This window comes from Chelonoidis abingdonii, chromosome 22, assembly GCF_003597395.2.
Source record: "Chelonoidis abingdonii isolate Lonesome George chromosome 22, CheloAbing_2.0, whole genome shotgun sequence".
Taxonomy (NCBI): domain Eukaryota; kingdom Metazoa; phylum Chordata; order Testudines; family Testudinidae; genus Chelonoidis; species Chelonoidis abingdonii.
The window spans coordinates 24,902,314-24,918,973 of NC_133790.1; the positions used below are offsets into that span (position 1 = coordinate 24,902,314).

Below are 16,660 nucleotides of genomic sequence, written 5' to 3' on the forward strand. Positions count from 1 at the left end.
TACAGACAAAGGAAGAAACCCTTCCTCCAGTACCAATACAAATCAAAATATTCCCAGCAACTACACATATAAAAGTTAACCAGCCAGATCCACATGTGCAAATAGAGTAAAACAAACAATTAAAAAGCCTAAATCGCCTGTTCTACTTACTATTTGAACAGAACTTTAGAGAGCCTGTAGTAATGTCTGGTCCCTCTCATACCGCCAAGAAAAGACACACACCCAGAACAAAGGACCCACACCCAAAACTTCCCTCCACACAGGGTTGAAAGTTTCTTGTCTCCTGATTGGTCCTCTGGTCAGGTGTTTAGTTCCCTGTTTGTTAACCCTTTACAGGTGAAGGAGACATTAACCCTTAGCTATCTGTTTATGACACCTACTTCACGGAATAGCTCTCTGGTTGTGATGACCGTACACTGCTGCTCCATACTAGTCAATGTGGAGACCTAAAGGTGAAAGGTTGTGTAGGCCACAACCATCCCCATTACCTCCGTAATCCATGGTGCATTTTAAAGGTGAGCCAGGTACTGTATTGTGGGTGTGGTTCCATCTGATCGTACTGCCACTGAACTCAATGATTAAGCTCCCATCAACTACAGTGATGCAGGATTGGGTCCCTCTTGCATGTCCCCCTGCAGTATTTTCAGGTCTGTATAAATAAGTGAGCTGTGTAAGTGGAACAGTTGACAGCTACCCTGAGGGATGTAGAATTTATCAGCACTGGAAAGGGTCACTCTTCACCCCGTGTTGTGGCATTTCTGAGGAATCTGGTCACCCCGATTTCACAGAGATACATTCCATCTCTGCGGTAGTTATAACACTGTGTACAGCACAATAGATAACAACGTCAGATGGATGGTCCCTAAGCTCTGTTTCCTTATGGCAGCTCCTCGGGGCAGAAAAGGGCCAAGGATGTGATTTTATACTGGGGCCTGAACCCCTCTCCCAGCGGTGGCTCCAGGCACCAGCCCTCCAAGCATGTGCCTGCGGTGGCAAGCCACGGGGGGCGTCCTGCCGGTCCCTGTGGGGGCGGCAGTCAGGCAGCTTTCGGCGGCTTGCCTGCAGGAGGTCTGCTGGTCCCGCGGATTTGGCAGCAATTCAGCGGCGGGTACGCCAAAGTTGCAGGACCTGCAGACCTCCTGCAGGCAAGCCACCAAAGGCAGCCTGCCTGCCATGCTTGGGGCAGCAAAAAAGCTAGAGCCACCCCTGCCCCCTCCCTAAATTATGAAATGAACAAAAAAATCAAATCCTAACACCCCGTCCCTCCTCCGCAACCAACCAAACCTCTCACCTGCCTTCTCTCCCTGCTTAGGTCACTGATCTTTATTTATTTTTCAGTTTTACAGGAAGCTCTCTTTCCTTTCCTTTCCTTTCCTTTCGGCATAGTGCTGCCATTTTTAAAACTGCAATCGCTTGATGTACCGAAATCGGGGGAGGTGGGGGGGAAAGGGGGAGGGTCATGGAGGGGGATTTAAAGAGAACTTTTGAAAACTCCCTGAGCAATTCAGAAAACTCAGTTCCCCCACAAACCATGGCCTTTGGCAAAGGTCTGAGTAAACACACACCTGTCTGCTTTCAGTGTGGCCTGTAATTCAGATTGTTTCAGGCTAATGATGTAGTACAGGAAGTCACCTCTCTCTCTCTCTCTCTCACTCTCACTCTACTCTAGCCATTTTATCGCAATATACCAGTTAGGAATTAAATACTTTCTTGTCGCTTTTAACAAATTCCAGGTCATTCCATCCTGGATTCATTTATAGCATCTTTCTCCCTCAGTCGTACCCACAGATCTGCTCTTTAGTGTTGCGGTAAAATAATAATAATGAATAAATGCTCAGTAAATATCAAAAGTGTTTAAATGTCAGTTATACTCTATATAACTCCGTGGGACTCCCTTTTTTTTGTTGCATTGTCTACCTCTTCCCTAGCACAGATCCAGGCCACTGGTAGTGGCATAGCGGACTTTTTAATTTTAAATGCTTATTAGTATTAATTCTTTTCTCTGTCTCTCTGGGTTTTATACCTATCACCTTGGTACCTGAACTCCTTCCACATAAAATTAATAGCAATAGCAAAATTGCTAGTGGATTGCATGGAATCTGTGGCACTTGTCTCTTTTTGGGAGGTAAAAGTCTGACTTTAATTTACTCTCTGTTAGGCTGCTTTGTTTTGGGGTAATTTTTACTTAATTTTTGATAGATTGGGGTTCTGCAGTGGAAGGGGGTGTCAGTGTTGTGAGTGTCGTCCTTCGGGTGGAAAAAGGTCTTTTCAAAGATGAACATCTTGCCGCGTTTCCTAAGGACATTCAGGCTGGATTCACCTAGCTGTACCTGGCATTTAGGCTGCATGCAGCCCTGATCTCTATTGCTGTGTGGGTTGTTTTCTCCCCTTTTCGCAGATAGTATTTATTGGCTTGTGCCTCATTAAGTTTCAGTTCAATTTCGCATACAATATAAAATCTTCGCACTTTAAACTCTGCTGTTGGTCAATCTTTAAACTTTGCAAGTGTTTGTTCTTCTTGTCTGCAGGATGCATAAACTGTACCGTCAGTCTGTGAAGTGGGGAAATGAAGTAGTAATACCTGTGGTGGGATGGGGGTGGAGTCACCACAGTTTATCTTGGAGACATTTGGAGATGCTCGGATAGAAGACACCGTAGAAATGCAACGTATTATTAACTAGGCAAATTCCAGCATGGGTAACTACATTCTGTCCCTCTAAATATCTCTTGCAAGTTCTGCTCTATGGTGGAAAAGTCTTCACTTGTGCTGCCTTGCTCTGGTAAACAGTCCCTGTAATACATCCCGAAAATGGCTGTAAGTCTGGGGTGTGTTAACTAGGGGGAGGAGTAGATCTGATTCTCCTCTCACCTGCCACAATTATATACCTCTGTATCTCCACTGACTGCAAAGGAATTGTTCCTGATTTACATCAGTGTGAGCGAGTGAGGATCAGGCTGATATATCAAAAATAATGGAGATTGTGGTAAACAATGTTTCAAAATGTGTCCAATTGCACTGACTTCACTCCAAATCGGAAAACTTGAGGGGAAGTGCCCCAGTCCTTCCTCTAAACTGAGCCTCTGCAAGTCACTTTTGCTTTTATCACATTGCTGATGTCTTCAGCCCATGCTGGTGTAACGCTTATAAAGCAATTTGGGATTTGGTGTGCTTGGCTGAACACTTCTGGAATGCATTTTGAATGGAGAGCACATCAGTAATGATCTGGTTTTAGCAGTGCTAGGAAGTTTCCTGCTAGCTGGGGAAAGGATGGAGAGCTGAAGGCTGTTAGTAAACATTTGAAATTGCATTCATTTAAATGTTTAGGGGTTGTGGATGGTTATTCAGGCTGGCTGCTTGTCACAGCCGGAGCTTCACCACTGAAACCAATGACTTTTAGAGGGTTTTGATTAAGAAAAACTGGATGTTTTTTTGCCCTGGCCAGCCTGCCACTGAGTAAGACCCCAGCATGAAGTTTGACAAGCTTGGCTCTGCAAGTGCCTGATGTGTGTATATCTCTGTCTACTTCGGCTGTCTCGAAGTCTGCATGGCCGTCATCTCCAAGGCACCTAATCATGCCTGCCAGTGAGGTCTCTTGTAAAAGGCAGGACATTGATTTCTATTTTTCATAATTTCCTCATGCCAAACAACTTAATATTTTAAAATATGATTTGCAACAGTCTTTTAAATTAAAATGACGACTTTTGCGTTTGGTGTGACAAGGCAGCACTTTATGGGCCAGTCCAAGGCTTATTTCACTTTGGTTTAGAGGGGGCCTCATTCCCTCATTAACAGTGTTGTCAAAGGTTAATTGCTTAACTGACCTGAATCTTCTAATTCCATGAGAAGGAGTCTCTGCTGTACAGGGTGAGCAAGCGTAGTCTATCTGAGGGCACACTCATTTTATCCCAGCAGTACAGAAAGGCGACAGGTTCTCTGGACACTGGCTCAGCCATAGTCCCTTAGAGGTTCTGGAACAAACTCTGCTGGCATTTTACACTGGTGTAAATCTGGAGTTACTCCGGATTTACTCTGGTGTAACTAAAACCTGAATGTGGCACTGTGTCATTAGTTCCACCCTGTGGATTCTCCCCAGAGTTTCCCCTTGCTCTTTACTTTGAGGGTGCTATCAGTTAGCTGAGTGTCTTTGCAAAGGTGCTATGGTATATCAGGTACCACAGTGAACAGCAGAGTAAGTTAGGTCCTCAAATGATGTGGGGGAGTTGCCAACTTTCTCCTTGCACAAAACCGAACACTCTTGTCCCGTCCCTACCCTGCCCTTCCTCTGAGGCCCCGCCCCTGCTCACTCCATCCCCCTCCCTCTGTCACTCATTCTTTCCCACCCTCACTCACTCGTTCATTTTCACTGGGCTGGCTCAGAGGGTTGAGTGCAGGAGAGGGCTCTGGCTCTGGCTGTGGGTGCGGGCTCCAGGGTGGGGCCATAAATGAGGGGTTTGGGGTGCAGGAGCATGCTCCAGGCTGAGGCAGTAGGTTGGGATGTGGGAGGTAGTGAGGGCTCTGGCTGGGGGTAGGGCCAGGGATGAGGGGTTTGGGGTGCAGGAGTGGGCTCCAGGCTGGGGGGTGGAGCAAAGGGGTTCAGAGTATGGGAGGGGGCTCCAGGCTGAGGCACGGGGTTAGGGTGTGGGAGGGCGTGTGGGCTCTGGGCTGGGGCCAGGGATGAGGGGTTTGAGTTGCAGGAAGGGGCTTTGGCCTGGGGGGTGGAGCCAAGGGGTTCAGGTTGCAGGAGGGGGCTCCAGGCTGAGGCAGATGGTTGGGGTGTGTAGGGAGGTGACAGCTCCAGCTGGGGGTGCAGGCTCTGGTATGGGGCCAGGCATGAGGGATTTGGGGTGCAGGAGGGGGCTCTGGGCTGGGGCTGAGGGGTTCAACATGTGGGAGGGTCTCCGGGTGGAGGAGTGGGTTGGGGCACAGGAGGAGGTCAGGGGTGTAGACTCCAGGCGGCGTTTACTTCAAGCAACTCCTGGAAGCAGCAGCATGTCCCCCCTCTGGCTCTTAACATGGAGATGTGGCCAGGTGGCTTTGCGTGCTGCCCCATCTGCAGGTGCCGCCCCCACAGCTCCCATTGGCCGCGGTTCCGGCGCTTGTGGCGGGGGCAGTGTGCAGAGCCCCCTCACTGCCCCCACACATAGGATCCAGAGAGGGGACACGCAGTTGCTTCTGGGGGCTGCGCGGAGCCATGACAGGCAGGGAGCCTTAGTCCTGCTGCTCCGCCGACGGACTTTTAACAGCCCGGTCAGTGGTGCTGACTGGAGCTGCCAGGGTCCCTTTTCAACCGGGCGTTCTGATAAAAAACCGTACACCTGGCACCCTTAATCAGACAGCCCTGGCTGCCTTAGCACATACCTCTCTCCTCATGTCTTAACTTGGCAGATGAGATCAGCTAGAGCTTACAACGCCTTTGTGCCACTAGGGACAGGATGCTCTCAGCAGAAAGTTGTCAACCTTGGAATTTGCGCACGCTCATGTTAACTGATAACGCCCACATTTGTTTATTTCAGGCTCTGTCTGTGGAAGGTCGTTGTGTGGAGGTTCATCTGTGGTAGGGGTGTTGTTTCATTTGCTGAGCTAACACTGAGTGGCTCGTGCGCTATACCATTGTTTTTATTGTAAAAGATCTTGAAGTTTGACTGGGTTTTGCATAGAAAAAAAACACGACCAAAAGTTTGCTCAGCTCCCTGTTTCTGTACATCTCTGTAGTGCAGAGTTCCACGTGCAGCCACAAGAAGTCAGGCACTCGGTGTTCTGGGGCTAGCGAGAGGAAGCAAGAGTTTGTGTGATGCACGAGGCACCTTCTCCTCTGGTATTCATGGGCCTTGAGTTTCTCTTCACTGGCACATTCAACGGTAGCTCAAATCCACAGGGAGTGCTTGCTGAACACAGTAAAGTTGGATTGTGTTTCACAAGCCTGGATTTTCTGTTAACCACCGCAAGTGTTTGATTATAGGCTGAGGATGAGGTGAAGTGAACATTTGGTTATGAATACACACTTCAGGAGTGAATAAGCCAGTGTATCTGAAGAGACATGTCTGCGCTCCTTTTGTTCATGTTGTGAAGCACAGGCCTCTTCACCCTGATGTACCCTTGTGATGTGGAGGAACATCTACTCGGGGCTGGGTAGCTATCTCTATCCTGCATTTCAGCCTAGGTCTCCAGAAGTGAAAAGTGAATACATTATCTGTGCACTCTTGAGGCCTCTCTTTGTTTGCTTCATGAATGTTATTTGTGCTCTGATGGAGGGGGACTATTCGTGTCAGACAAGAAGTAAGAGGAAACAAAATTGTGGAGAGTTGTCATGAAAAGATTCTGCAGGTGGATTGTCAAGTGGCTCAGGTGCTGTATAATAGTTGTAAACAAGGCTTTGTGTGTTGGTGACTAGCTTCTTCTCCACCAAGAAATCTTGTTGGCTGCAATATTTGCTAGTTTAATTCATTTGGAGGAGTTACTCATCAGCCAATGGAAAGCATGAAGAGCTGAATCACCTGGGCTGATGTATAGTTATTTTCCTTGGGGTCCAGTGAGCTTTTGCGGCAGCATCTCCCACTCCGACATTGCATGGTACTTTACCTTGTGTGGGTACCTTCTAGTGCCAGGCTTGACTTGCACCTGATTTCTGCTGTCTGATTTAATATGGACCTAACGTCTAATGTAATGGGCCCAATGAGTTTGTAATCTATCATGCACTTCTAAACGATTGAAGTGATGAGATCTTGTCTTAATAGGGACTGCAAGAAGTCTGTATTCCCAAGGTTCTCTCTGCAGTTCAGAAGTGCTTGAAATATGTTTTTTTAAAACTTCATTCCCCTGCAGCTGATCACAACTCACATTGGGGCTGAGACCAGATCCAGTTCTACACAATCTCTTCATTTTGTTTATGGTGATGGTTCATTACTTATTTCACTTCCTTACCAAGTTTCTGTTGTGGTCAGTTTTCTTTGGGGGATAATATGAATTACATCAAGAAGGAATGGTTGGAAGTATAGCTACCATACTTAAGGTGTGCTAAGATTGCAGAACACAGCAGGAAGCATGTTGCGTAGTAGATCATGTTATCCTGGTTTCTTGACTAGATCTGTATAAAAGACTCCGTATCAAAAAGGTGTCAGGGCCAGCTTTTTAGAATGTGGCTTATGTTTTGCACCCTCAATTTCAGTTGCAAATAACTCATGGCACAAATTTTCACCAGCATTTATTTTCAGGTGCAATTTAGATCACTCACTTTCCAAACTACAAAGATAACCGTGTTTAAACGTGATTGTAACCAAACTATTTTAGAGCATCATTTAATTTTCTTTGTTCAGACCGAACAAAACATGTTTAAAATTATGTTAGGGCTGGTCTACACTTATATACTGTTTTGACTAGGAGTCTGGGTGGTTGTTTTTTTTTAACCAAAATAGTTATACTGGTAGAAGTCCCAGTGTGGACACAATGACACTGGTATAAAGGTGCCGGATGCTGGTCTTGCTTATTCCCCTTCCTGCATGCAGCAAGTTCATAGAATCGTAGAACTGGAAGGCACTTTGAGAAGTCATCTAGTCCAGTCCCCTGCACTCATGGCAGGATTAAGTATTATCTAGATCACCCCTGAAAGGTGTTTGTCTATACTGGTTATACAGGTATACTGGTATAAGCACATTTATAATGATTAACTGTGTCCACGCTAGGGGGCTATTCCCTATTGCTGGAGCAGTACAACTTTTAAACATAGACAAGCTCTTAGATAACCACATGTAACCTGGTTATCTATATGGGTTCTCTAATCTGTTATAACCTGCCATTTTTTCCTAGCCATACAAACACAACATGGTTTGGCCATATCCATCGTTCACTGTTCTGTTTAAACCTGTTTGGTTTTGTAGTGTAAATGGGTTGTAGTTCAATAAATAGTCGGTCAGTGGGTGCAGGTGTGTAAGCGACTACAAAGGCTGGTGCAAATACAGAGGCTGGGTAGATCTGGAAATCTGCTACAAAAGTGTTTTCCTGGTTTAGTTATATGTGGAGTCACCATGGGAAATCTCTAGGGAGCCTACAAGGCAGACTGGCTTGGCCTAAGAGAAGGTTGATGTGTGCCACGTTATAGGAAACAAGCCAATGGATATTAAGTGAACTGGGTTAAATGCCACTACATTGATACAACTAAAAGCATTTGACTTTTGACCAAGCCCAATTGGAATGTGAGTCTCTAGCAGGGAAGACTAATGCACTCCAGAGGTGATGGGAATTGGCGTGTGCATTAATTCGCTCTGCTGGCTGGAGTGACATTAATGAAGGGATGCATTCGTTTTCATTCCGTCAAGGAGCATTTCACAACTGTTCCTTTGTTCTCTTTTAATGTGCCTAAGTTTCCCTCTCCTTTAGTCTGTTGTATTCCCTGGTGGCTGACACGTCAGACACGGGATCATCACTAGGGCTTCTGAATAGAAACACACATTTCCCATCTGCACCAGGGGGCTTTTAGACAATGTGGTTTCTATAACAACTTGATGCAGTGCTTTCTAGGGTATTCATTTCTTTCTTGTTGTATGAGGGCCAAGACAGCAGATTAGCAGAAGCTTTGTGACTGATTCTCTTCTCACTGATGCTGGTGTAATCCCAGCAAAGTTACACTTCAGCACACCGATGTGAGTAGCATCAGAATCAGGCCTAACGTGTTTCCATAACCTGACTGGGATTACAAAGAAACCCCAGGAATATGGGTACCCAACTCTCACTGCAATTCAGTCGGAGCTGGTCATTTAACTCCCTTTGGAAACCCCAGCCCTGGTCATCGTATATTCTCGTTCAGATGTAGTCGTCTGTAACAGCCATTAACGTGGCAAACGCAGTGAGTTCAGGATGGATTCTAATTTGCACTCAATGTGGGAGTTCAACCTCTGTGTTTTTCTATGAAATATACAATGTATTGCCCAAAGCATTCACCCTCTAAACGCTGAGTAAGACTTAGATATTCTGAGGAGTTCAAGCAAAGCTTAAGCTCTGATCAACTTAAAAACTGGCCTTCAGATAATTTCACATTCAGAGTTGCATGATTCTGGGGGAGTTGACAACTGTAGAAAGTCAATAATCTGTGCACAGTGAGCAGGGCGCTTCTTCGCTCTTTGGTTAAGATCGCATTGCTTGCCCATTGTGCCTGCTCTCTTCCATGCTAATTCTTCAGTGCTCTGTTTTAGTCTGTCTATGTTTTTATGTGAGCACTTGCCCCTGTGATACCTGAGACCTCCCATGAGGAGTAAACACAAATTTATCAGCTGGGACCTCTTCACTTCCCCAACATAAAGCCCAGGAAAATGCTCAGTGTTTTCTCTTGCACTTCATTGTATTTTAATTATAAACGTTGGACAATCAAACTCAGAGTTTGATGCTCCTGATCGCCTGGGAATGGAATTTTGTGTAAATGATCAGTAAGGCTAAGTTTTGATCACGGATATTTTTAGTGAAAGTCAGGGACAGGTCACAGGCAATAAACAGAAATTCACTGCAGCCCATGACCTGCCCCTGACTTTCACTAAAAATATCCCTGACAAAAGGGAGAGGCAGGGTCAGCACCCACTGCTGCTGGGGCTCCCGGGTCCCCCCACTGCTGCAGTGTGTGGGAGCTCCAGGGTCCTCCTGCCCGCGGGGCTGGACTGCTGCGGGGACCCCTCACCCCCAGGAAGTGGCAGGTGCAGGAAGTCCCGCCACCAATTGCTGTGGTTGGGTAGCTGCAGGGGGTCCATCACCAGCCCTCTACAGCTGGGCAGCTGCAGAGTCCGCCTGCCACCTGCCATGGCTGGGCAGCTGTGGGGTCCCCCCACAAGGGTAGGGGCTGGGAGCTGCAGGGGCAGGACTGTGTGGGAGCTCCAGCCCCATGCAGAAAATGTCACAGACATCAATGGAAGTCACGGATTCTGACTTCCACGACCTCTGTAACATAATCCTAGCCTTAATTATCAGTGTAAATGGGAAAGATTATGCCAAAAAGAAGGTGGGAAACTATTTAAGATGGGGTGTGGTGGGTTTTTTGTTTTGTTTTGTTTTTTGCTGTTGTATAGCTTCCAAAATGGTCAAACCCAGCATCCATATCTGAAGATCTGGCCATCCCATTGGCAGTGGGACTGGTGTAATTCTGTTACACAAGGGGGCTGAGGGGACTATGCAGTTGTTGTAGTTATTTATTGCACTAGAACCTAGGGACTCCAGTTATGGCCCAGAACCCCGTTGTGCTAGGCACTGTACAAATACAGAACAAAAAGTCCCATGGAACTTGCAATCCCAGTATAAGACAATAGACACCTGTGAGACTGGCAGACCAGGTGCCAGCTCATGCTAAGGTCTCCATGTCTCAACTGGATACTGATAACTACAGAGCTGGAATCAGTCTTGTTCACCTGCATGTTAGTTTGCTAAAATAGGTATTAGAATTACAGTATAAGAATGCATTTAGCCTTTAGACTTTATGAATGCTTGTAAGTGTCTGCCTGCATTAATCTCACTTATCCCATTGGTATTCTATACTATAAGGTGGTAATTGAGTGTTTTGCATTGTAAGGCTCCATAACTGTGTAAATCAGTAGACAGGAGAGAGACACTAACTGGTGTGAAATGCTGCTCTCTCCCAGAAGGGGTTATGTCTCGCCTGACAGGGATGGCTCATGGACACCAAACAGACTAGTGTGGAACATTAAAGAGGACAAGTGTCTTTGTTGTTCACTCTCCCATCCCCATGGAGATGAGTCATGCAAGTGAAGTCCTCCCGTCAGCTGAGTTTGCAGCTCAGGCAGAAGTCGGGGAGGGAATAAAAACTCCTAGGAAGAAGGAACTGGATCTCTATGCTGCTTGGACTATCAGAGGCAACATTTTCTAGGCATAAACAAAGGATCCTCAGCTACTTAGTTTAAGTCAGCCCTAAGAACATATAGAGCTTGCTTATTCTAGGAGTGTCTATTATATTTTGAAACTGAATCTTGTAACTCATTTGTGTGTGTGTGTGTTTACCTGCTTGTAAATAACTCTCTGGTTTCCTTTTCGTATATAATAACTGTTTAGATAGTTTATTGTAGGGTTGGCTACAAATGTTGTCTTTGGCATGAGAGCTAAAGTGTGACTGACTTGGAGTAAGTAACTGGTCCTTTGGCACAAGGAGTAACCTGAACCTGACTGTGATTCATGATAGAGAGACAAGGAGGGTGAAATAATATTTTTTATTGGATCAACTTTGGTTGGTGAGAGAGACAAGCTTTCAAGCTACACTTGAAGTGATTCATGGTGTAAAGGACCATCTGTCATACAGGCAGGCTTGCCTGGGCAGCAAGCCAGATCTGAGTACCCCAGGGAACTGCCTGTGACTCCATGTTAAGGCTGTTATCATGCCTGAGGAGTTTACACTTGATGGTTGGTCGGTGATATGTAAGTACAGAACTCACAACTAACTTGGAGTTTGTGCCCTGGTTCTTATTGGTCTGCCCTGAGTACTTATGTTCTTGAGCCACGGCTGGACAGCTTGACAACAACAAATGGACACAACAAGGAAACTGTCTAGCGCCCACCACGATGGGGTCCTGGTTCATGACTGGGACTCTTAGGTGCTACAGTCAGGATCATAGTAATTAATAACCAGACAAAACCGGTCAGCGTGAATAGCACACCCATCTGTCTAATTATTGTCATGTTATTGTGCACTCTCCCTCCATGGTAAAGAGCCCAGCTCTGCAGGGGGCTTTCTGCACAGGGGGCGGCACGTGGGAAGGCTGGGGGAGAGGCAGGCCCAAAGAATGTGGTACTGACTAGATCTGGCAGCCCTCTGTCCTCCAATGGTGTCCACTCTAGGATAGTGCAGGGCCACTGCAGCCGTTGGGCTGGAGTGGACCAAGAGTGGCCCCCAATCCCGTTTGCAGGAATGGGAGGAGGATGCCTCCAGCACGCAGCCTGCCTGGTCAGACTGGACGTGGAACTCTTGGCCTTTTTTCAGATGCCTAAATGGCAGCTGGACTCTCTTGGAGATGTGGCTGTGCCTAGGAATAGTGGGGTTCTTCATGCTTCTCCCTGGCTTGTGTCTTACTGGAAGGAGGCTTGAGTTTTTCCTTTTCAGTCATCTTATTTTTCTTAGCGTCCATCTGGTAAGTGACATAAACCTGCTCAGTAAAGGCCAAGAAAAATGAAGCCTTTCAATTTGTTACGAGCTCGTCTCATTAATTCCAACTGGAGTAATGTCCAAGCTGAACTGAATAACTTCTGAAGCCTCATTGGCCATGTGATTTGCAGAGGCTCCCTGAGACTGAATATGATTGCCAGGGTCCCTGGGGCTGATTAACTGCCGCATCGTTAGACAGCTGACATGGTGGTCTGAGGATGTGGCCAGGGAAGTTCCCTTCACTCTATAGACCTTAACAGTCTTAGTGAAACTTCCCATCTACAACTTCGTTGGCCCACTGTCACCTCACACAATCTGTCTGCTCAATCCCGCTTGACAACACAACCATCCTCTCAGTTCTTCAGACCCGTACAGTGCCATGGATAGGGGACTGGACTGAGACTCGGGTGACCTGAGTGCTGTTCCTGGCTCCTGCCACAAACCGACGGTGTGACCTTGGTCACTTCACCTTTCTCTGCCCCTGCTCACCTTCCTACCCTTGTCTTGCCTATTTAGATGGTAAATTCTTCAGAGCAGGGACTGTCCCTACTATAGGTACGTACAGTGCCTAGCACAGTGAGCCCCTGATTTCAGGCTGAGACTTCTTGTCACTAATCATTTTTGGCTCTGACTTCTGTCTAACTCCACTCACCAAGGCTGTGTCTAAATCTGAGCAATTCCTCCTCCGCAGCCTTCCAAAGGGTTGGTCTTCCTTGGCTATGCACAATGCCAAACCTAGCAAAGGCCCTTATCTCCGGTCTTGACTCCTGCACCCCCGTCCTCTCTGGCCTTGACTATTGCAACATCGCCTCCTCTGCTGCTAAGATCATCTTCCCAGCCTCTCATGCTGACCCCATCACCTCTCCTCTCCCCACCATGCCAGATACAAGCTTCTTGTCCTTTTCCTGTTGGCCTTTCATCGTTTAGTCCTACGCTACTCACTAACATCTTTCAGATCCCTCCTTCAGGCTCAGTGGTACCATGAAGCCTGCAGAACCCTGATTACAGCTCGGCAGCATCAAGCTAGGGTTACTGCTACTCATCTGCTCCTTGGCCTCTGTTAAAGTACCTCCCTGCCTCTCCAAACCAGCACGCCTCTAGCTAAATACTGTGCATGCTGCCAGTCCGTGAGAAACAAGGCTCCAGTCACGTTACTCTGGCACCCCATACCCCTTCATTGTGTCTGTTATACCTTGTCCTAAACCACATTTGTGAGCTCTTGGGGCAGAGATTGTTTTACTACATCTGTACTGCACCTATCTCAATAGGGCCTCAGCCTGCATGGGTGCTATTATAATACAAATAAAACTGATGTGCTGGGTGAGATTGCTGATTCACCTAGCTGACAGTCAGCTCGTTGTATTAATGTCTGGCCATGTCTATGCTATGGGGCCTGTGTCGGCGTAGTCTCCTAGTATGGACGCAACAGATGCTGACAGAAGGAAGAGTTCTGCCGGTGTAGCAACACCACCTGTCCTGCAGGTTTTGTCAGCATAGCTATCTCACGAGGGGATGCGATTTCATTTTCACACTCCTAGCTGACATAGCTCTGCTGGTCCATTGTAGACCAAGCCTATGAATTGCAACTTGTGTCCATGAATCTAGAGACTGCCAGGAACATTTAATAAATAGAAATAGATTAAATTAATCATTGAACAAAATAGGAATGAAATAACCTTGTCACTAAATTGGCTTGGAATAATAGTGATAGTCATGATTAAATGGCCCTCTACCCAAAAGCTCAACTGCCTGATACAACGTGGCTAGGGCTACTAGGCAACATGGCACCATGGTAACCAGGGACAAGTTGCAGGAAAACCAAAAATCTGCAGCTTGCCCAACCACCAAACCTAAAAGAATGACAGCTCTCACCCATCAGATGTGAATTCTGATCGACTTAGGGCTTGCGCCCCAATCAGCACACAGCTTCAGCCCATGTTACGTCCTCAGGACCATAGAGGTAGTGTAAATATCGTGTGGATGTGACCCACATAACACATTGAGAGCTACATATGTGGCCCACACTGGTAAATAGATTGAGAACCACTGACCTGGGGCTCTCCAAGGTTCAGCTGTAGAAGGTAGAAGGAAGCGCTTCAACTCTGAGTAATGGAGGCTTGAGGCCTGGTGAACTTGGCTGATTTTGTTAGTATTCCAGAGCTACTCACAAACATGGCGTCCAAGTTTCTGCTCTCCACCCACTCTGTGGTGGTGGAGAATTGGCTAATAGCATTTGAGCACACGGGTGTGAATTGCATGGTGAGTGCTCTCTTTGGACCCATCTGTTACCCCTTTGACTGACTGATCAGGAGAGTCGGGCCATCCTTTTCTGTGAGGCTTTCACCCCTGGCCTCTTCTGCACCCCATTAGCTGGACCCCAGAATCTCTCACTTTGTAGGGCTGACAGGGGATCCAGGCCACTCAGAGCTCTTAAGTGATACGTTAAGTGATATGGGCTCACTTGTCCTGAGGTTTCATTCCACTCAGCCTGACCTTATCATGCAAGGTGGTAAAGGCAAGTCTTGCACACTCTCCCTAAGATCAATTCCAAACAGCCACACAGCTGCAAACATCATTTCCACTGAAGACAATGTCTAGAAGTTTTTGAACATTGCCAGTGTTCTGCCTCCTGTGTCAGGGTGAAGGAGGAGGAAGATGATGAAGAAGAAAGGAGGGAGATGTGGTGGGTGGGATAAAGGAGTAATTACAAACCCAAACTTTTGTTTCATTAACTAGAACAAATTCAAATTAACATCTGTGATTCTACTATTTAAATAGAGATTTTTTTTTTGGGTGCTCTATTATCCAGACACAGGTATTTAGTCTGTTCTTTCTCAAGTTGCCTGTAATGAGCGTAGGTGGGTATAGATGGGGAAAAAAAGCCCTCTTTCGTGGGAGGAAGCTGAGGCAGAGTCCACCCACATACTCCATTACGATATTCAAATGTCAATATATTTTTAATTGGTTTATATGCCCCCTTCCCCCTGCAGCTGCTGCTATCAATTGCCTTTGGTAATTAAGGCCCTGTAAATAGATTTTACTGTAACTGGTACAAGAAGGAAAATTGGAGGACCCTGTACAGTGTACAGGCTTTTCTTTTTTTCCCCTCTCTCTTCTGAGATCTGTGAGAGTTTTATCCTGTAGAGGAAGAGGTGGAGAGACACAGAGAGTTCTGCCCAAAAGTCTGAATCCCCAAAGCCAGGAGCTTTCTGCCAACTAGAAAATGGGGAACACAATAAGAGAGAGAAGAAAGGGTTATCGGGTATTGCTCAGTATCTGTGGGGTGCTAGCAAAATATACTAGAGAGCTAAGATATTCCCCTCCCAACATGCCAAAGAGAGGGAGAGAGCTCCAAGATTTATTCCAAAGTCTGTCGTCGTCGTTTTGGTATGAAGCCAAAATACTGTATCTATTTTTAGCCCCCTTTACAGGTTCTCTCTTTTTAATCCATGTTTAGATTTAATGATGTTTCTTGGTTTTTTGTTTATATCAGCCTGTTTGTTTATCTCCCCCTCTTTTTTCTTTCAGTTTGTGTAAAGGACGGACGCTCTACTCGGTGGTGAGAGATGCAAAGATTGTCCTGGATGTCAACAAAACGAGGCAGATAGCTCAGGAGATTGTGAAGGTACCGTATACCACGCGGGCAGCCTAGTCTCACTGGGTGAAACTCAGCCACTGCGCATAACTCGAGTTAGCAGACCCCGGGTTTGTTAACAGAGACTTGAATGTCCACTCTTATTTGTAGCACCAGATTAGGAATTGTTGAACCCTGTTCCCAACCTGGGGCTCCAGCGTCTACACTGCATTATGCAGGCCTGAGTCCAACCACCCATATCCCAGACTTCCTAGTGCCCTCCAGAGGGCAAAGAAAGTCAGCTGGTGGAATTGTGGGATACTTTAGGTGGACTCCCAGAGCACAAGTCAGTGGGGCTACATCTACACTGCCAAGCAATAGGGCTAGAACCCTGGGTCCCAGCTTGACTCAGGCTTGAAGCCTCCACCCCCAGGGGGTCCTGGGACTCTGAGTCCAAGCCCTGGGTTAGAGCGATTTGTGTGTAGATGGAAGAAGGGTTAGGCTTGAGCCTGAGTTCAAACCCCGGGCTTACATTGCAGTGTAGACATACCCTTAGAGGCTAGACAGGATGATCACAATGGTCCCTTCTGGCCTTAAAGTCTATGAAACTAAAGTCCTACTTAAGCCCTTAAAATGGGGCTTAAGTGGTGCCTAAGTCTTGTGCTTGCTGTCTGCATGGTGGTGATCTTCACGCAACTTGACTAAATTCATCCTTAGTTTGAAAGAGAACAAATTATAGGAGAAATCTGAAATATCAGCTACTTTAGGTACTGTCAACCAGTTCCTCAGCTAGTTGGAAGTTTGGATCTTACTGAAAAATTCTCCATTTTAGCTGTAATTGTTCATGCTCACTGTCCAGAGGGAACTTCTCTTTTAGATTATTAAAATAAATGGAAAGTAAAGCAGTGCAGCTACATTTGAGGTAGGCATGCATGTGTGTGGGCGTGTTCCAAAACCAGAA

At 46.5% G+C, this 16,660-nt stretch overlaps 1 protein-coding gene across 2 annotated transcripts in view; it reads left to right on the forward strand.

The window, feature by feature from the left end:
• The window catches only part of KSR2 (kinase suppressor of ras 2), a 281,411-nt gene that overhangs the window by 228,232 nt on the left and 36,519 nt on the right, over positions 1-16,660 (forward strand). For both annotated transcript variants that reach the window (XM_032800013.2, XM_032800014.1), the window contains exon 16: positions 15,654-15,750. In XM_032800013.2, coding sequence (XP_032655904.1) covers positions 15,654-15,750 — 97 coding nt within the window. The remainder of the gene's footprint in view (positions 1-15,653; positions 15,751-16,660) is intronic.